The sequence below is a fragment of the Ambystoma mexicanum genome, chromosome 7p (genome assembly GCF_040938575.1).
Source record: "Ambystoma mexicanum isolate Mex_15411 chromosome 7p, UKY_AmexF1_1, whole genome shotgun sequence".
Classification (NCBI taxonomy): domain Eukaryota; kingdom Metazoa; phylum Chordata; class Amphibia; order Caudata; family Ambystomatidae; genus Ambystoma; species Ambystoma mexicanum.
Genome location: NC_090939.1, coordinates 106264546 through 106285662, shown reverse-complemented (window position 1 = coordinate 106285662; position 21117 = coordinate 106264546). Strand labels below are relative to the sequence as shown.

Genomic DNA, 21117 nt, shown 5'->3' with positions numbered 1-21117 from the left:
ATTGATTGGAGTCTGAGCTCAGTTCTAATGAGCTCCACTGGTAATGAGGTTGGTAGGCGCAAAATTTTCCGCCAAAAATATGCTTCACAGAGATTCCAAACCTCCCATCTAAGGGCTACGAGTGCTTCCGTGCCGTAAGTGATGACCGCCAGCACTTTTTGCTTGTAGAACGTTACAATTGGAATTAAAGAGAACTTCCCATATCTGCGATGTAGGCAAATCCCTTGATTTGTTAAAGCCACTAGTTTTTCCCGGATCAGACAGTAGTGCGCCTGTTCGTTGCTGTTTTTATTTATCATTATCCCCAGGTAGAGTGTCGTTTCCACTTCTTCTAAATTCTGGTTCTCTAATGACCATCGTATTGTTTTACCGGACTGTCTTCTGCCCCTGCTTGATTTCATTGTTAAGATCATGGATTTTTTGATATTCATCTTCATGCTATTTTCTTTTAAGTAGTTGTTAAAGGATTCGATCCGTCGTTGTAGACCTATTGGTGTTTGGTCGATGAATACCGCATCATCAGCGTACAGCATCCAAGGTATTTCTTTTCCATTTATTGTCGGTGGAAATGCACGAATCTTCTCCTGAGCTATGTTCATATCTGCCATGTATAGGACAAAAAGGAATGGGGCTACAGCACAGCCCTGCTTGATTCCTCTATAGGTTTTAATCCTCCTCGAAAGTCCCCCATTGCTTGTAATTTGGACTTGAATTGAGGTGTCGGTATACAATGTTTTGATAGCTTCAAGTAGATCCTTAGGGCATCCCCAATTTCTCATTTTTAACCACAGGAGCTCTCTGTTGATTCCATCGAAGGCTTGTTCGAGGTCAATAAATGCAAGATAGAGTTTTTTTTTCCCGGCTAATGTTTTTGCCTTCAACAAGTTGATCAAAAACAGATTCAAGGCAGTGCCAACTCCACTTACAAAGGCTGTTTGTCTTTCATCCAGAATTTTTGCCTCGGTGGCCCATTTTTTTAGATCTCTCAGAAGTAGTGACGCAAATAGCTTGCCAATTGAGTCTAGGAGTGCTATGGGCCTGTAATTCTTAGGGTTTTCGCGATCACCCTTCTTATATATGGGTACTATATAAGCCTCCGTCCATGTAGCTGGTATTTGTTTGGTTTTCATGATTTGTTGAAATAATGTGTATATTAGCTCCGTCCAGTCCTCACAATTTTCTTTTAGTAATTTGTTGGAAATGCCGTCTGGGCCGGCTGCTCTTGAGGTACTAAGTTTTTTTATCAGGGTTCGGATATCATCCTTATCAAAGTTCAAGGCCCACGGAGTTGAGTCCGAGATCTCTGTAATTGCTTTTCCCCCACTTTCCGCTTCATAAAGAGTAGTGTAGTGTTCGAACCATTTGTCTTCTGAAACCTGATTAATACCTACGGCAGATTGATTGTGCTCTCTGTCGTTAAGTAAGTCCCAGGTACTTCTAGCGTTGTTTGTCGATATGGCTGCTATCATTTTTATATATGGTGACCATATTTATGGGGTCAAGGGGCAAGGGGGTGTTCCCCGTTCCCCTTGAAAAAGAAAGTTTTGAGGGTTGCAAGGTTGTCCCCGCATGTTCAATGTAATAATGTCCCTGCAAAAAAAAGGCCATATTTTGGTGACTTTTTTGCCAGGCGACATTTTTGCAGGGCATTACATGGAACCGTTTACGGACAGTAAGAGAGATAGGAAGGCGGGAGGGTGGAAACAGGACAAATGTGGGAGAAGCAGGAGGAGGAATGCTACAAGTTGGGAATCAAAGAACTTCAGTTTTAGAAGCATTAAAAACAAGAAAGTGATCAGACATTCAGGTTATAATAGCAGAGAGACAGGCCAAAATGTATGGTGTGAATAGTAGATGTGAAGGAAGAGAAAAGATAAAGAGTTTGGTCAGCATAGAAGGGATGAAACAACCCAACGGAAGAAATAATATTGGCCATTGGAGAAGTGTAGAGGGAGAAAAGAAAAGGTCCAAGGACAGACCCCTGTGGAACGCCATGGGAGAGAGGAGAGGCATCAGAGCGAGCTCCGGTCCATGAGACCAAGTAAGTGGAACCAGAGAACCCACATGTGGAAAGAGACTGTAAAAGTAGTGTGTTGTTTACCATGTCAAAGGCAGCGGATCGATCCAAAAGTATGAGAATAGAAGAGTATTTGTTTAGAATAGCAAGTTGAGAGCAGTGAATCAAAGACCGAGATAAGAGCAGTTTCAGTAGAGTGAAGGGGTCGAAACCCAGACTGAAAGCGAGGAAGACTAGAGTATAACGTGACAAAGGAAGAAACCTGAGAGTAGACTAGATGTTCCAATAGCTTAGAAAGGTAAGGAAGACGAGAAATAGTCCAAAAACGAGAGAGTAAAGATGGATCTTTTTTTCAGAATAGGAAGGATAATAGCATGTTTAAATGAGGGAGGAAAAGTAGGGGTAGCAAGAGAAATATTAAAGAGACTACTAAGATCCGAATTAAGAGAAAGATAGATTTTTGGAATAAGAGAAGAGGGAAAATAATCTTTAGGAGAGACAGTAGGATGAGCCCTTGAAAGGAGCAAAAAGTATCGGAATTAGAGAGAGGGGAGAAGGGCGAAATAGCCATAGATGAAGAAAGAGGAGGAGAAGAATGGGAAGAAAGATGGGAAGTAGGAGAAATAGCCACATGAAGAGAAAAGTCAAGAGGTGTGAGCGTTGACTGAAGAGAATAGTTAGGAGACAGAGGAGACAGAAGATGAGAACACGATTGGAAAAGCCGTTGAGGATAACAAGATTGAGAATGCAGGAGGTCTGAGTATTAAGAGCGCTGATAAGAAGAGAATAATAAGGTCAACGTCAGAGCGGGACTTGTGCCAATGCCGGTCAAGGCAACTGAGGGCTCTTCGCATCGAGCAAAGCTAAGGGGAGATCCAAGGCTCTGAGAAGGCTTGCGAAAGGAGAAAATTAAGAGACCGGGTATAATGCATCAAGAGACAATGAAATAGAAGTTGAGTGGACCTAGCCAGCTACATCCATTGAAAGGGCAAGAAAAGCTGAATGAGATAGAAGTATAGAGATGCAAGACGATTCACAAAGAGGAGTGTTAAAAGCATGAAGATCGCGATGAATTTAAGAAAGCGTGGATGCAGAGGGAGACGAGTGAGTGGTAGGAATAAGGAAAGAAATTGAAAAGAAAAGCCGCTGCGTGTCAGAAGAATAAACAGGATGAACAGAGACCGTAGAAGTAGTCAAAGGTGAAGTAAAAATAAGATCCAGACAGGAACCAGAAACATGAGTTGGAGGAGTAGCAAGAGCTGAGAAATACGAATCAATAATAGCTACAAATGGAGTAGAAGTATGAGTGGAGGAAAGATTAAGATTACAATCGGCTAGGTGTATAAAAGAATTTGAGCAAGGTAAAACTGCACTAAGTAATATGTCAATATTATCACAAAAAGTGGTAAGAGGACCAGGAGGCTGATAGATTAACAGAAAAGTCACTGGTCAGGCATTAGAAAAAGTAGAAAGAGAGTATTCAAAAGAACAAAAAATAGGAAGCGTATGAGAAATAGAATTAAACGTGGAGTTTGGCCAATAAAGAATGCTGGTGCCTCCACCACGGCTAGAAGGGCGAGGTGTGTGTGTAAAAGCAGTGTCTGAAGTGAACAAAGATGCAGGGATAGCAGAATTTGAAGAAGATAGCCAAGTCTCAATGATGCACATAAAGTGCAAGTTAAAATGCAGAAACATATCAAGAATAGAATGTGATTTATTTTTTAGAAAACAACTTAGCGTTCCAGAGTACGACATTCGAGCAAGGAAAATGAGAATCAGATGATGGAAAAACAAGATTAGAAAAATTACGGAAAGCTAAAGAAAGTGCCTCAGGCAAGTCCAACACGTGGCAATTGGGCTAGGCATAGCAGCAGGAGTATGAATAAACTAAATATCAGAGCAAACATGTAATGAGGGTAGCAGCACTAAGATGGAATAAAACAGAGCCCCAGCTAATAGGCAACATGGGCGTTCTGCAAACGAGGAAGTCAGCTGTGATGGACAAAAAGGACATGAACATGCTGAAGACATTATAGTATTTAGTAAAGCGTGAAAAGGAGTATAGTAGACAGCGTCTTCAGTCTAGGCAGCAGACCGTTGTGCCCAGACTTATCCTAGGCAAGCATGGGCTTGCCTAGGAAATTGTGTTAAGTAAAGTCCGTGGCCCATGGGTGGGCTGAAAAGAGGGCATGTCCAGACTTTTCAAACTCGTGCCAGAAATACACAGGAGCGGCATCCAGGAATCCAGCAGGAGCCAGCAGAAAAATGGCAGACCTTCACAAGGGCTGGAGAGCTGATCATAGTTTGTCCTCGCAACCAGGAATCGTGTGTGACCAGGGCGGCAGAACTTGCCATTGGACAATACTCTAGTTCTGCTTCTGCTTATCTTCCAGCAGCCACTTATTGTTGCCACCCCAGCTCTGGACTCCCACCTCGACATGCTAATCCAGATGGCCCGTCATGTGAGTGTTGATCACTAATGCAAACCCCATGGGATACAGGAAACGGAATGAAGTCCACTTGCCTGTGGGATATCACTTACAGCCACCAGAGTGTCAACTAAATCAGCAACCCAATCCTGAGGGGAAAAAGCATGTTTTTCAATGATTCTTTCTGACTGCTTGCACGTTGCTTCATTGCTTTGTTCCTTGTGTTTTAGAAGTATCTGACAATGTTCAGATCACCATCCTAAACTGTGACTCACAGTGAGCCCCCCAGTACTTTCCCCCCACAGTTCACTGACCTTTTCATTCTAGTGATTCTCCCAGAAGTTCACTGTCACCAGAGCCCTGGTTCTCTCTAGGCTGGACTACTGCAATAGCCTCTTTCTCAATCTGCCTTCCTCTACTCTCCTCCCTCTGCAACTAATCCAGAACAGGACTGCAAGAATTATCCTTGGTCCCAAGCCCAGGACTGGCTCCCAGTGGCTGCAAGGATCAAGTTCAAGACTCTCTGCATCATCCACAAGGCTTTCTGGTGCTTGGGCCCGCACTACATCCAACTCTCTCTTCCAAAACACCCTCCTTCTCGAGCACTTCGCTCAGCCACCTCTAACTCTCTGAGGTGGATATCTTGCCTCTGCAGGTGCCTCCCTCTGGAATGGCCTACCTGCCCCTCTCAAACTTGTGCTGGACCACTTGAAGTTCCGGAAGCAGCTCAAGACCTTATTTTTCGCCCCTGCTTTCTCTCTCCCATGCTGACCTACCTGTCGGCTGCACGGACTGGTGACCTGGCTACCCTCAGAGTCTCACCTGGTAACAGGCTTCTCCACTGCCTGTCACCCATGCACTGCCTCTGGACCTACCGCACACTTAGGGGCAGTAACTGTAACACTTCAGTCCCCTGCCTCCTTGCACTTACCCAGTGATGTGCTGCCCTTGCTGCACTTACTCAGAGCAATTCTGCCCTGATTACACGTCCCCTTTCCCTCTCCCAGGCACTTTTCCCTTCTCCCTCCCCCTGCACTATGCGTTATCGCACTTGCATGATCTGAATGACACAAGGCCTAGTAAGATCATTTGTCTGGTCCTCCCTCTGTCTTCACTCCCTTATCTTGTCGTGCCTAGAAACACTTGTGTACATACAGGGACTCAATGGGCCTCATTATGACCCAGGCGGTCCGGAAATAACGGTGGCGGTAAACCCGCTGCCACCGTTGTTTCCGGACCGCCTGATCCCAACTCCTGCAGGCGGGAGGTGATGTTCCCGCCAGGTCTGACCTGGCGGGTTTAACACCGCCCGCCTGCAGGCGGATGAGGAAACACCGGCAGAATTACGAGATGCTGCCGGTGTTTCCATGATCCCCATTCCCATCGAGTCCCATAGGACTCGATGGGAATGGGGATTAACACCATTCCGCCTCTGTGATTCCTGGAAAACCGGGGTTGTAATGCCCCGGTAATTCCGGGAATCACGGAGGCGGAATGGTAAAACGAGTCCGGCGGTAACCATGCGGTTTTACCGCCGCGGTTACCGCCGGACTCGTAATGAGGCCCAATGACTTTGTACTTCAATGTATGAGTTCATGGTAGTTGCTATGACTCCTCCAAGGTAAGGGTGCCCCAAAGGTAGCCTGGTGTATGTTTCCCTGAGCAGAAAGGCCTGATCGGCTACTTGTGCTAACTCATTGGCTGGTGGCAGCACCTTTGTGGTTTTAGAGTGGTGCATGCTGCAGCTGAAATTTTGTGATAGGGGAACAAAGACTGAAGGCCCCCATTACAATTGCAACCTGTATTTCAAGGTCCAGTGGGAGACCGCAAGGGGGCATGTGGAAGATGGCAGTACACTAGAACGGCTCTGCTGTCGTACCCACTCCAAACCCTGAGTAAGTCCCTTTGGGAGCTGGAGATTTGAAGGGAAATTATGTGATTAAAACGATAAAATTAACTGATCCCTCCCACCCCAAGCGAGGGAAAAATAAAGGTGAAGTGAAAGAACTGTTTGGGAAGGAAATATTCCTTTCCCCCCCACTGGTGACCGGGAGACTGAGAGGGGAGTGAGACGACCCCGGAGAGTCATGCAATGGAGCGCCTGGAGAGGTGCACATTAAGGTAAAAGGAGGGGATGGGGGCGAGGTGTGGTGGAACACTGAGCTGCCCCTACAACCTTCTCCTCCCCATAGAGCTGCTCACAGGAGTGCAGTGGACCCGCTCCTCCTACTCTACCCCTGACATCTGAGTGCAGGCCGGGAGCGGAGACCCGCAGTGAAGCCTGGGACATAGAATTGACAACTGCAGAAATGAGCTACGGGGAAAACAGGCCCTGTCTGTACACCCAGGATCTGAAGGGAGAGGACTGGTCACTGCAGCGAGAACACAGCAGAGAGTGCGAGGAGGGCCCATAGCAGAGGAACACCAGGATCATTGGCTTATGAAAGTGAAGAGAGGCTTGCAGCTGCCGTGGGCCTATCTCATTTCCCCAAAAAGAAAAGCTAGCAGAAGGAATACAGACATAGGTCGGGCAAAGAGGAAGAAGACGCTAATGGGAAGAACATCTGGTAAAAGCGCAGGTGTGTGCTTCCCGAGGAGAGGCTATGAGAAAAAGATAATGGGAGAAGGAAAAGAGGAAGGTGAAAGAAAGAAGAAAAAGAGAAGGGGAAAAGGAAAGAAGAAAGAATCAACATAGAGAAGGGAATAAAGAGAGAAGGAAAGGAAAACTGTGAGGGGAAAAAAGGGAGGAAGGAAGAAAAAAGTAAAAAAACAAAAGGGGGGTATTGGACAACAGGGTGGCAAACTGGATGAGCTGGAAGATGGCCCTCCAAAAATATCAAAGGGAGGATGTTCGAGGGAAGTTGACTCTGAGTTCCCCCGCACGAGACCCTGAAGATGACAAGCATACTGCCACAAGAGGGGATATAAGGTCAAAACTGGAGGAAATGAGAGGGATGTGAGCCAAAGTAGGTCTTCGACTGGACCAGCTGAAGGAAATAGTTGATGCTGTGGAAGACCGGGTACAAGGCCTAGAGACAAACCAGTCATTAGTGGACATTCTAGAGACGCAGCGCAATGTAAGGATCTCAGAGCTTTAAATGAGAGAGGAGGAATAACGCCCTAAGATGGATAACATTGAAAACCCAGAGAGGCGGTGCAAACTTCACTTCTTTTGGATCCCGGAACAGGAAAAGGAGTCAACTAAGGACCTGAAGAACACGATCCAGGAGATCATCAATACACTCTTCGCAGATGACGGTAGTCTGCAGGTCACTCTGGGTAGAGCAGACATGGGAGGATGTGCTGGTATGGGACGACCCGGAGCGGTTATGGGTAGATTCCACTATTACTCAGTCAGAGATAGCCAAAAACCTTAACAAAGACAGGAATGGCGCAAAAAATTGATTTTAAGAACTCGAAGATGGCTATCTTCCAAGACCTCTCAATACACACACTCATGAAGCGTAAGCTGTGTAGAGAACTGACCCAATGGCTGAGAGACCTTGATGCCACGTCTCGGTGGGGATGCCAGTTTCCGTTGCCATTAGAGTTGGAGTGGGGCCTGCAGATTGGTCCCCGAAGAAGACATACAAAGAGTGACTAAAGAACTGGCCAACCGGGGGTAAAGGGGACCAGAGGAGATGGGGAGCAGAGGAGAGAAACAGCAGGGTCGGATCGTCCAAAGGGAGCCTCCATCTCCAAAGAAGTGATGCTGCTGAGAGGGTGGCGGAAGGGAAAATGGAAAAGTAAGAAGAGGGAGAATACGATAGATGAAAATGAGGGGAGTGGAAGGAAGGGATCAGAAATGGAAAATAGAGATGGGGAGAAAAAAAGAGGAGGAAAAGGAGGGGGAAACAGGAAAGGGAAGGGGGAAAAGGGAGTGGGAAAAATGAAAAAAATGAATACGGGAGAGGTGGAGACAGGGGGGATAGAAAGGAGGGAAGAAATGTATAGAAAAGGGAGAGAGGGACATAAAGGGTGTGAGTTGGAATATAGAATAAAATGAGGCGGAGGAAATAAGAACATAGAGCTATTTGGAAAGACGTTCTGGGAATGCAGAGAAGGGGAGACTCTGCGTTGCCGCCCCTTCCTAGCGGGAGATATAACTAATCCTCAGACTGTTTCATTCCTGAACTGGCATTACTGGAGGTAGGGATCAACTATGGTCTTGTGCTCATGTTTGTCATTGACTAAGGTTCCTATTCCCAAGATAATGGTTAGATGGTTAAATGCACAGAGGGAATATGAAAGTCACTATGGGCCTCATTACGAGTCCGGCGGTAACCGCGGCGGTAAAACCGCCTGGTTACCGCCGGACTCGTATTACCATTCCGCCTCCATGATTCCCGGAATTACCGGGGCATTACAACCCCGGTTTTCCGGGAATCACGGAGGCGGAATGGTGTTAATCCCCATTCCCATCGAGTCCTATGGGACTCGATGGGAATGGGGATCATGGAAATACCGACAGCATCTCGTAATGCTGCCGGTGTTTCCTCGGCCGCCTGCAGGCGGGCGGTGTTAAACCCGCCAGGTCAGACCTGGCGGGAACATCACCTCCCGCCTGCAGGAGTCGGGATCAGGCGGTCCGGAAACAACGGTGGCGGCGGGTTTACCGCCACTGTTATTTCCGGACCGCCTGAGTTATAATGAGGCTCTATGTTTCTTTTATTTGTGTTTTCGACTATGTTGACCCTAATCTTGCATGTTTCTTGTTTTCAGTTTTAGAAGAAATGTAGCGTTTCGTAATATATGTTTAATTCTTCCTCTATCCGCTTTCTATCCGGTACCACTTTACAGCTCGCATATTGCAGCTGGCCCACCACTCTTGAACTTTGTTGAGATCGTAGACGATAAGCCAGTAACCTGTCCGCCTCCTCCCCCTTCTCTAATATTTTTGTGTAAGAAATCTCAACTTGCATTCTATTCCCTCAATATTGCTTTGTTCTTTTTTATTTACTCAGTTTTGCACCCAGAGCTACCCTGCCATCTCTTGTCACCGTGTGGATTATAAATCCTCTATCGCTTTCAACCCTTTCCACAGTATAGGAGCATTCACTTGGCCATTGTCATTAGTATCCAAGTACTGCAATATTTTATCTCCAATTATCCTGGCTACCACAAGTTCTTTCAAGAGGAAATCATTGCATCTCAATCTCCCCTTTATCCCACCTTTCGGCCATCCCCACTGCTCTAGATGCTGACAAAGCATTTGACCAGGTGGAAAGGTAATTTCTTCACAATGTTCTAGAGAAAGCGGGATTAGGGCCTAATTGAAAGCATGGACAAGGGCCATGATGAAAGACCGATGGCTACGGTAAGGGTAAATGGAATAGAATCCTCTGAATTCCAATTGGGTAGGGGAACAAGGCACAGCTGCCCCCTTTCTCCACTCCTATTTGCCTTTGTGATCGAGCCTCTGGTGGTGGCAATCCGGCAGAACCTAAGAATTGAGGGTTTCCCAATTGATGATATCCAGTTCAAACTATCGCTATTTGTGGATGATATTCTCCTTTACCCGACTAAACCAGGGACGTCCATGACGTACGTCTTGAAGGAACTGGATGAATACGTCAGACTAACTGAACTGAATCATACCAAATCATATATATTCCCGGTTGCGGGAGAAGGGACTGGGCTCAGTAAAAGTATAGATGCCTACGGTATTAATATAGAGCAATGTTGCATAAATACAAAGAAAACCTGGAGGAACACCCCTACGTAAGTATGACTTGCAGAAATTGAACAATTTAACTGTGTTCTGGCTTGCAAGAATGACTTCTGTTAAGATTAATGTGTTGCCCAGGTTGTTGTTGCTATCCACAATGCTACCGGTGAAGGTCCCGGACAACTTTTTTAGAGAACTGTAACATGAAATCTCCAGATTTATATGGGGCGCAAGAAAACCAGGATCAACAGTAGAGGTCTCACCATGCCAAAGGAGAAGGGAGGATTTTCCCTCCCTGATCTGCGTGCATATTATAAGGCAGCGCAATTAAGGATCTTCTTAGAACACATAAGGGACGACTTTTGGACATATTGGGCATATCAAAAAGATTGTGTGGCGTACCCGAAAAAGTAAGGGATTTGCTCTGATCCCTGAGGAAGGCGATTCCAGAAAGAGTAATAAGCCACCTCATATTGGGGATTTTATGGGACATGCGGAAGAAGGGTTCCCATAACAAACAACTTTCCCCCTTGACGCTTCCCAATGAGCTCGGTTTGGAATTACACAATAGATCTGGGCACAATTGAAGGGCCATCGGCACACTTTTGGTCTGATTCAGGGGTCGAAAGGGTAGGCCAATTCTTCAGCGTGTGGAAATTTTGGGGATGTACGACGATATACAAGAAATGTTGGGGGACATCAAACTGGGGGTGTTTCAAGATCTACGAATCAAGGGGACAATCTTAGAGGCCAAGTGGGAGAATAAGGTTAGGAGGGGACTAACAAATGTAGAGAATATATGGGACAAGGCCACAACTAGAAAGGGGATTATATTGAGACTATATAAAGTAATCCTGTTTGGATGTGCCCGCGCGAAGGGACCATTATGAGCACATTCGGAAAGGAATCAGGGGCGGGAAATGTATCGACGCTCGCTACAAAACTTTATGCTGCTCCACAGTTGGCGCTGTGACCCTGTTAACATATCCAGTAGGTTTTTAGGGAGCTCACAGATGTGCCCAATAAGGTGTGGATACATGGGAACGTATTAGCACATGTGGTGGGACTGCGTAGTCATAGAGATATATTAGTCAGAGCGCCTTAGCTGGATAAAAGAAATAACCAGAGATTTACTATGGAAGGAACCCCATACTGTATTTTTCAGCACCCCCCACTTCCAAAGAATACGAGCACTACAGGCTCCCAAAGATGTGGGGAGGCATTGATAGGTGCTGCAGACTGGCTGTGGCACAAAAGTGGAATTCCCCCATGCACCCAACCAAAACATGGTGGTTACGGAAGCTATGGGAGGTTTTCATGCTTGTGAAACTCATCTAATGGTGGGCCTTCCTAGAGACACACTAAAAAAAACTTGGCCTCACTTCCTGCACCTCAGAAATTGCCTTCTTCTCGATGCAAGTTAATTACATAAAAGAGCCAATTGCCTCCCCATGGAGGTTGAGGGGACCGCCAAAGAAAACTCTCAGATGCGCTGAAGAGATGGGATGTAGAGGATCAGAGGAGTGTCCTAATGTTGGGCACAATGTGTGTGTGTGTGGAGGTGCTTGAGGAGGTCTCCTGTTTCTTGTGTAAGTCACCCCCTGTGTGTCTTGATAGAGGAGATGACTATCCGAGAAAATGACCTCAGTCTTTTTGGTATATTGAAATAACGTGGAGGATGCAGGGGGAGGGTTGTTTTAGATAAAATAAGAGGAAACTGTGGTGAGTAAATACAGCCCTCGCCTGCGAGAATGTGTAAGACCTCAGAAAATGTCTGTTTTGATCTTTTGTTATGTTTATGGTTTCAAAAAAGAAAGAATTGCAATAAAAGATATATTTAAAAAAAAATAGAAGTTCAGTGGGACACCAAAACGAGACTGTTTACCCGGATAAGCAAGGAAATAATAGTGCGCCATCTATGGACACGGTCTTCCTGAGAATCCAAGTTGGAAGCTCAGGGCATCCAGGGCCAAATCTGGTCAGATATCTAAATGTGTGTCTGGGATTCATGCTGAATCCTCTTCCGTAGTGTTTTTCCACAGCGATTTGAATGTGGAAACCATCCCTGATTGGGTGCGAGCCAATTTATTTGAATGGTGCGGTGTACTTGAGGGGAGGTTGAATGTGCACCCAGTGCATAAGTTCTGTATAGGAGTTGGGGAATCTCCACCATACCTTTGCCAAAATGCAGGTCCTTGTCCCGGAGCAGCTGAAATAGGACGTATCCAAGGAAAACAAATAATCTACTCCTGCAATCTCATGACAAAGTACTTCTCAAACGGCATGCCCCAACACTCACTCCAGAAGCCGAAGGAAGCACGCACTGCTCGCTTTCCTTAATTCAGCAGGCACAGTCTAGTTGCTCACCTCAGGACTCCGGGTCTCCTCTGAATAGCTCCTGCTAGCCGCATAAACAGATTACCTTTACACTTACCCAACTCGACCGCAACAAGTGCATTAGGCAGAGTCCAAGACCTGCCCTTTCCCAAGTATCTTACCTGAACCCCACCCGATATCTATGACTTAAAATGGATATTGCATCCTGCCCATGCCCACCAACAACAACTAGTGGAATGGCCAAAAGCACCAAACCCATCCAGTGGGCATATATGAGTGCTACCATGCCCTCTAACTGGCTCTTCCAGGAGAGGCGCAGCTTTGTCTTGACCCTACTAAGACCTATAATTGTTACTGTCAAAATACTATCTGTTCCCACTGCTCTCCCTGCCTGCTGAATTTTCGCCTTACAAACTTTATAGTAACAGAGCCACCTACTTTTCCCCTCACATATCCTCCCCTCCACAGGTCAACTCATCATCTTTACTGTATTCTGGTCTGGCCACAGGATCACTTTTATTTCTACTGTGTCCTGCTCTTGTGGCTGCAAGAATGCATGGTCCAGGTTGGCAAAGGGAGTGTGGGGGTGGTTTGGGGTATGTGCCGGAGGGAGGGGGTTCTTAGAATTTCGTAAAACTCCCATTTACCCAATGATCCATGCTGTGCATTAATAACTGGGAATGTACAGCAAAGCACAGTGGATTGCACTCTCACCAGCGTGGAATGCTATATTAAATCAAATTAAATGATTAGCCCTTTTAAACATCTATGCTCACTTCTATTGGAGAGTTTGCCCATTTATGGTATGGGATTACCATTTGCTGAATGGATTTAAACATGTCCCTCTGTCAGAGACTGTTCTGTGAACGCTTTGCATTTTCAAAGCAAATCCTTCAGCACTGGTTTTGTCTTTCAGACCTGTGCGGGTATCTAGAGCAGGAGGTGGAAAGCACCACCGTCCAGGATTACATGCAGCGACTCCTGCAGAAGGAAGTGGTGGACTCTGGGATACTGGAGGACCTGGGGATTGGAGAAGATCAGAGAAAGAAGAGACCGAAAGATCCCAAGCTGACCATGGAGCTAAGACATCAACAGGTGATCATTAGGGATGACTGCATGGCTGGGAGGCAATCTGGGGTGACAGTAGGGCATTGGTGGGCATCTGTGTCTGCTGCTACCTTGAATCTTTTTCAGGGAAGAGAGTTATAGTCTGGTGGTTACAGCATCAAGCCCGGAGTCCAGAATGTTAGACCTGATTTCACGCTGCCACATTATACATATCTGTTCTTCCTGTGTTTCCAACACGCAACCTTAGACAGTGGGGTCTGCTAGTCATGTTTCAGGCGAGAGTACATTTGCATGTGTTAATCATAGTATAATTGTGTGAACCATGTACATTTCCTGTCGGAGAACTGTGGGGACATAATTATGCCTTTTTTTGTCATAACTGACAAAGCTTGAAGATCGCATGAAGATTTTCTTATACATACCAGACCAATGGAAGCAAAGTCTAACACATGATACCTATACATTTTTGTTTTATTGTGCAAATTCTGTTTGTAAAGAAGCATTTCCTGCCTTGAGGAAAACAATAATAGGCTATTGATGTGCTGACCGTCAGTTGATTGATTATAAACTTAATGAAAGGACCATGTGGTTTGTGGATATGGTCTGATTTCACACACTTGCTACAAGAACCCGAATGCAAGTTGGCACCTATAGGGCAGTAGTTGAAAGGTGGCTAGTTTAGGAATGGAAATGTATGAGGCTGCACATTTATAATTTGCAATTCAGGACCTAGTCGGTTGGGGCTTGAGAAGGCAACAAATGTTTAGGGAGTGGGAGGCGGCCACATTGGGGAGTCATTTGGATCATGGGTCAGAGAATGGAAGGCTTTGTATATTAAGAGTTTCAGAGGCTAGAGGTCAGGAGCTTTGGAAGTGTGGGTGCTGGAATAAGTATGTTTTTTGTGGCTGACCGCACGAATGGAAGGCTGGTGTAGGGTGGTTTTGTGGTTGAAGTGCAGATGTCAAAGATTTTGTAGGTCATAGTGTGAGATGTTTCAACCCCTGTGGTCAGAGTTCTGTAGTCATAAGGTTCATTCATTACTTCATGGGAAGTGATAGTTTTGAGGCTCAAAAAGTAGGATTACAAATATTTATGGTGAACAGCCCTTACATCGGTAGACTTAAGATCTATACACCTTCAAAGTTATGATGTGTTTAAAAAAGGTATAGAAAATCCTTCTACCTGAAATGTAACAGTAGACTGGATAAGTAGGACAAAGACTATTTTCTCACATGTTGCAAAAATGCATGCTTCTCAGCTAATTTACATACCCACAATGCATCGCTCAGTGTTTTGGAGCTGGAAGTGAACTTCCAGAGATAGCTTTTGGGCATGCTGTGTCCTGAAATGGCCCATTCTACTCTTCCTATTTAAAGTGATTTGGTTGGTGGACATTCAGAGTCGGACGTTCTGGGGATCCAAATGCAGCACTTGGTTCATTTGGAGACCACTGTGGGAGATTGCAGTTTGAATGTCTTCATGATACCAGCCTGCTTGGGAACTAAAGGTGGGACTGGCAGGTAAGACTAACCCTGTGACCCTAAGAGAAAGGTTTTGCAGTCACAGCACTGAAGATTGTAAGTTTGGCGTTTGAGTGTAGCAGCAAATATGTTTGGGTGCGCAGGTGCAAGTTTAGTATCTATTAAAGTATGATTCAGCCATTGGAGTTCAGTGCATCAGATGCCTTTAAACATGTGCATGATAAGCAGTCAAAGATCACGTTTACCTAATCGGGCTCCATCCTTCACCTGCCATAGTGGTCTAACAGGTACACAGGCATTTGGAATTTATTTTCTCTCATATGTAGGTATTTGATATAACACAAACCCAGGCACATTGAGAAGGCTGGGTTTTTAGAGAAACAAATTATTGTAGCAGAAGTGTTGTCAGGTTAAGACCCGACTACAGAAATCAGAATTTGATTGGGTGGGGAAGGTGTACGGGCATGTGGGTGTGGGGGAACATATCAAGTGGGGCAGGGTTAGATTGCACAGATTAGCGTTGTTCATTTGCACAATTCACATATCCACACATTGAGGAATTGGTAGAATAAGTGATATGTACAGAGTCACACTATTTTTCTTTAAGCTACAAAGCTGGGATTAGAAAGAGGTGAAGAATGGACACCATAGCTGATGTTCAGGCCAACATAGATAACAGAGTCCTGAAGGCCATCTACTCCCACAACCGTGGCTGCTTTTGGGGATCCCGATGGGTTTACTCCATAGTAATGGAGGCATCTGCCAGATCCAGTAACGGTACAATTCTTGGTGGTGATGACGGATCATCACTGTCCTCTACATGAAAGAGTCTTTCTCACACATAGCCCTGAAGTCTGAAAGCAGCCAACTCTAATATCAGAATGACCTCTTACTGGTTATTGCTCGAGAGAACTGAATAGACATCACATTTGCTATTACACTCAGTGTTCCTCAGCATCTGCCTGTAATCATCTTTCCCCAACTGCAGAATATTGATGTTGTACAGAACTAAAGCCCATTCGGCACAGCACACCGACGGAGAGTTTAAAGACATCTCTGAATAATTGAGCTGTGCTCAGGATAAAAGTAAAAAATACTCTCTTCTCAGGTGAAAGAAAACCGTGCTAAGAGGCAGGAGCGGCTTGAACGCCAGCGACAGGATCGCACCCTGAAGAAGATGGCGCTCTCTGAAGCCCAACGGCTGTTGCAGGAGGAGAGCCGCAGGAAAACCCTAAGAGCCAAGAAAGAGGAGGATGACATCCAGCGGGAGGTTGTGCGGTTACGCAAAGACATGGCTGAGCGCCGGCGTGTCATGGAGGAGGCACGCTCAATGTAAGTCTGGGGCTTCGAGGGGTGAACCGATTTACAGGGCGTGATATTTCAGAGAGCATCCTAGGTATTTTAATAGTTCTCTTTAAAGCCCTTTCCTAATAACAGAAAATATAGCAAAAGTGTCTTATTAATGTTGAAATCCAAGCTTTATGTAACACTTTCCGATTATAATATCTTAAAAATGTAACATGTCTCATTAGGCACATACACACTGTGATCATTACAGATGCAATTGCTATACAGAGGAATACGTAGGAGAATTAACCCTACAGGTATTAACGAAATTCAGTCTAATAGAAAAAATCTTTTTAAAAAGCGTGCTCCATTGTTGCAATACAAACTTTACAAGCAGAAGAACATTGGACATTTGCTTAATCATCTGTGGCTTTCTAATATCACTGCCTAATTGAACCTGACTTTTTTCATGTTTTTTTAAAAAGGAGACAAATGAATATGTAGAAATGCTTCCTGCCATGAATAGTGAGCCGCCCTATGGCCAATGTCATCCTAGATTATTACACTTACTATCCACGCATTGCCACAGGGGTATTATCCAGTATGGAGTGCTTTTTGCAGCACCCAATCTCCGCTTTGCCTTCAACATATTGAAAAAATATGAAATCGAACTTAATATAGGGGCACATACCATACACGCCCAGCTAACTGTGTTACAGAAGTCTTTGGTTTGCATTCAGTTCAATGGGATCATTTGTCAAAGTGAAATTACATTTCACTTCAACCAGAATAGGGTTAAAAGAATGAGCCACCAACGGTTATATGCAGATATTGAATTCCATACACACAATATGACATTAACATAGCCGTCAAAAGTTGTAAAACACTGAAGCAATTTAAGATTTCATAGATAACAAATATATTCACCACGAATGACTACTTCAAAGGTCTTGGCAGGGAAACACTGCCATCCCCATCCAGTATGATGAAAGTCAAAAGGCCATTAGCTGCACCCTCAGACTTTCTGACCCGGATATTTCAGTTCTCTTTCCCACATGACAACGTTTTGTTGACTCCCTTGAAGTAATAAGATGTTACCTGCGTCGTCATTCCAGTAGTTCCGAACCTTACCTTTTACATTGTAGCAATACATAAGTTTTCTTCTGCGATATCTTAATCCATAGAATGTCCGCTCATCTTCACTCCATGGAAATGCCTTTCTTTTTACTGAAGATTTTTTGTTGCACTTTGAACGAATTCTGGACCTTATCTTCAATTAAAATCTGAAAAATTCTGTAATTGATGTGGTTAATTGCAATTTTGAATGTTCGCCCTTTGAAAAAGGATCTTACTTACATCTGTTGAAAAATCATGATTGCACTCGCTTTTAGTTACAATTCTGGGATTGTGTATTTCGGTAGAAAATAAACATTTTGCACAACAGAATCAAATGTCATCATAATCCCTGCAAATTGTTTTTGTGAAATTCTAAAAGCCAATATTTTCTGTCCTGGACTGCATTTCTAAGTGAACGTTAGGCAACGCCATGGAGAAATAAGAAATTATAGTGTGGGGAGAATGAGGCTTGTGCAACTCGAATTCACTGTGTAGTGTGAGAAACCTGAAGGTGTCTCACCCGCTAGTCCCTGGGGATCTGTCATCCAAGTGGCCAGGACACGGCCATCACTATTGGATCCAGTTCCTGGGGGTGGACCAGTGCGGGAGGATCACCTGGATGGGGGTCTTCGAGGACTGGAAGTCAGACACCGAAGGGTGAGATGCAGTATCCCCTTCCTTATAACACCTTTTCCCCATCCTACTGCGTAGGATACCTAGAAACTCAAACCCCTCCTCCTTTTCCAACACAAACACTTTCTCACGGGCAGTTCATCGTGAGCGACAACAGACTAACACCAGAGCCGTATACCTGACATGTCCCAACACAAGGGTCAGGCAGAGTCAGGCAATTACTGATAATTACACACTTCTGACTTCCATCACACTTCCCCACACGGATAAAAGGTGGAGCACGAAAGCACACTCCGAGCAAGGCAAAATGCATGAGGAAGCAGCAATTCGGAGATGGCAGTTTAAACCGAGGAGAAAGGCAGCGAGACCAGAGAGGACGACAAGGAGGGAATTACCCTTGTCCTTTTCAAGAAAGGACAGTGACTTTCAATAAGCCTCAAGGAAAAACATAAGACTGGGAATTGCTGTTGACGAACAGTGTAGCGTGTGTCAAAGGTACATGGGCCCCTCCCGCATTGATAGCCAAAGCGGGGAGAAGCAATTGCCACCGTGGTACTGTCCTTGACTCCAACAGCAAAGCAATGCCAGCGAGTTCAGCACAGCCGGTGAGTCGAGAAACTGATAGCAGAACGGACTGTGTTATGTTTAAAGTTGCAATCAGCAACATTGTATGAACAAAGAGAATTTGTATATGATTGAACTTTATGAAACCGGGATAGGTATCAGATAGAGAGTGGTCCGGCCCCACATGGGTGCTCACTTGAAGGTCTCTGTTTGGTACCGCCCTGAGCGTGTAAAAATTATTGGACTGTGAAATCGAAATTGTCCTACAGCGGGTTAAGTTGAATCCCGTGCACATTTGAAAATCTTAGATTGCCTGTGAACTGGAATCGGTCTGAGCCCAGCTGAGGGGGACTAATTGTCGAAAAGGGGGTCTGAGCCAGGAGGAGGCAGATCCTGGGTAAACAGTAAACTCACCCGAGAAGATATTGCGGTGGCAAATGTGTACCCGACTGAGGGATGCCTGCAAATTAAGGTTTATCTGAACCCGACCGAAGGAGACTAATTGTGAAAGTAGGACCTGAGCCCACCTGAGGGAGATCCAGGGCGAAGAGTCAATCGCCCAACTTGAATATTTGGAAAGTAACTTTTCTTTGTTGTTTCTGGTACATCAGGCACTCTGAAGATAAGAGACATGGGCACAGAAGGCCCTAATGTTAGTAAAAGGAACTGTGACCTTGTGCCGAAGAAGGCCAAGAGTGTCCTGTGCTCGAGTGACCCGCCTTGTCCCGTGCTACAAATGTGGGGAAGGGAGGCCAAAGGACTAAACATCCTGACTTATCATTTTGTGATCATTTCTTTCTTTTTGTGAACATTATCCCACTATATTTTGTAGCATAGCGGTAAGGACTGGCAATAGGTTGTTTTAGTATAGGCCCTTTTTATTTGACTGGACTCCACTAGGTCTGTATTATTATTATTCGATGGTTGTAGCTTGCTCCATCTTAGATTTAGGTTTAGATAGGTGTTTTCCACACCCCTGATAAAGTTCAATAAACACCCTTGAACTGTAATGACTTGTCCCTGTCTTACTTTGATGCCATGCCATCCTTACAGTAGGAAAAATCCTTAAAGGGGTAGTTTGGTCAGAAATGTTATTGGCCCAATCGATCGGGCATGTATTTCCGAGGATACATCTATCATTCTTGAAAATAATTCCAATGCAACTTACCTGAGTTTTTCTAACTTTAACACATGCGAAAACGACGGGTCGGGTACCGCCATCTTGTGCTAAATTTATCCGTTGATCCGTGTCGCGAATGATGATGGTCTTTATGCACGAACTCCGAGCTACAGTTTGCCCTCATAATGCAAGTAACGGGTATGTCGCTCTACATATGTTGTGTGTTTGACAGCCAAGATCACTAACATAATATGTTGTTCCCCTACATCAATATAACTTTGATGGATCACTGATGAAAGAATTTTTCTGTAAATTGAAATAAATTACTGATTCTAATCTGAAACCAAAGTGTTCATCTTTAGATTTTTCATCCAAGCAATTACGCTTCATTCACTTGCAAGTATCTCCCAAAGTGTTTTTCCTGCAATGTGTTCACATTTCTTCTGCCTCCCTACTTGAAATCTCAAGTACTGTCAGTACTTTGCACAAAACAGTACCTTTTAAAGCATGACAATGCCTTACATTTTACATGGTAGTGCAAACAAAAATATTATTGGGTTCATTCAAGTAAACTATTTCTGTATCGCTTACACAGGTGGTACAGGCTTGTGGCATATCGTGCGTTTACATGGTGGGTTCATGGAAGACGATGATTTCGCGTTTGACAAGTTATACCGGCTTGTGTGGTTCGAGCCATAAGTGATGCATTCCCCATTGACCACGGACAATACCGTGGCTTTATACAGACAGTACCTCGACCACAGCTATATAATTTGTAGTGTCAATGCCACCCACTTACCAAACTAAATAAAACAAATAAAAAATGTGTTAATCTGAGCAATTGTTCGAAATGTTTTGTAAGTCCACAAAACGTCCAGACATCTAAGAGTATCATAAAAGATGGGTGTGCTTTAACAGGTTTACTGGCCTATCGCGCTCCCTTCATCCACATCCATCCCCCTCTGCTAACGATGATAGTTTGCACCTGAGGGCGTGTGCTCGCAAGGAGCCTGGGTGGATGGGAACGCTGAAGGCGCTGAGCACCATGTACACCATGTATTCCCGCATGTTTTTCCAATGGATTTCATTGTAATAAGAAAATGCCTCCTGAGCTGCGGATTTCTGGTGTACGAAATTGAAAGCAGAGCCAAGGATGTCTTGGATGACGTGATGGGCAATCGATTTCCGCGTCCGCAGCATGCACTTCTCCGAAGATATGTTCGAAAAACCACAGTACACTAAAAAGCGTCACCACAGACTCATTTGCAAATTACTTCCCAATGGAGTTCCCATGAATTTACGCACACGCTGACCCAGGTGAGTACTGGATGCTGAATTTTTAAATGTATTTGACCATTTTCTAAATGTGCCTGTGTAATGTCTTATCTATGACCACT

The 21117-nt window shown here is 44.9% G+C and overlaps 1 protein-coding gene across 1 annotated transcript in view; it reads left to right on the top strand.

The window, feature by feature from the left end:
• The window catches only part of CCDC191 (coiled-coil domain containing 191), a 299595-nt gene that overhangs the window by 114456 nt on the left and 164022 nt on the right, over positions 1 to 21117 (top strand). The window contains exons 5-6 of the mRNA XM_069635893.1: positions 13368 to 13546; positions 16109 to 16332. Of these exons, the coding sequence (XP_069491994.1) occupies positions 13368 to 13546; positions 16109 to 16332 (403 nt within the window). The remainder of the gene's footprint in view (positions 1 to 13367; positions 13547 to 16108; positions 16333 to 21117) is intronic.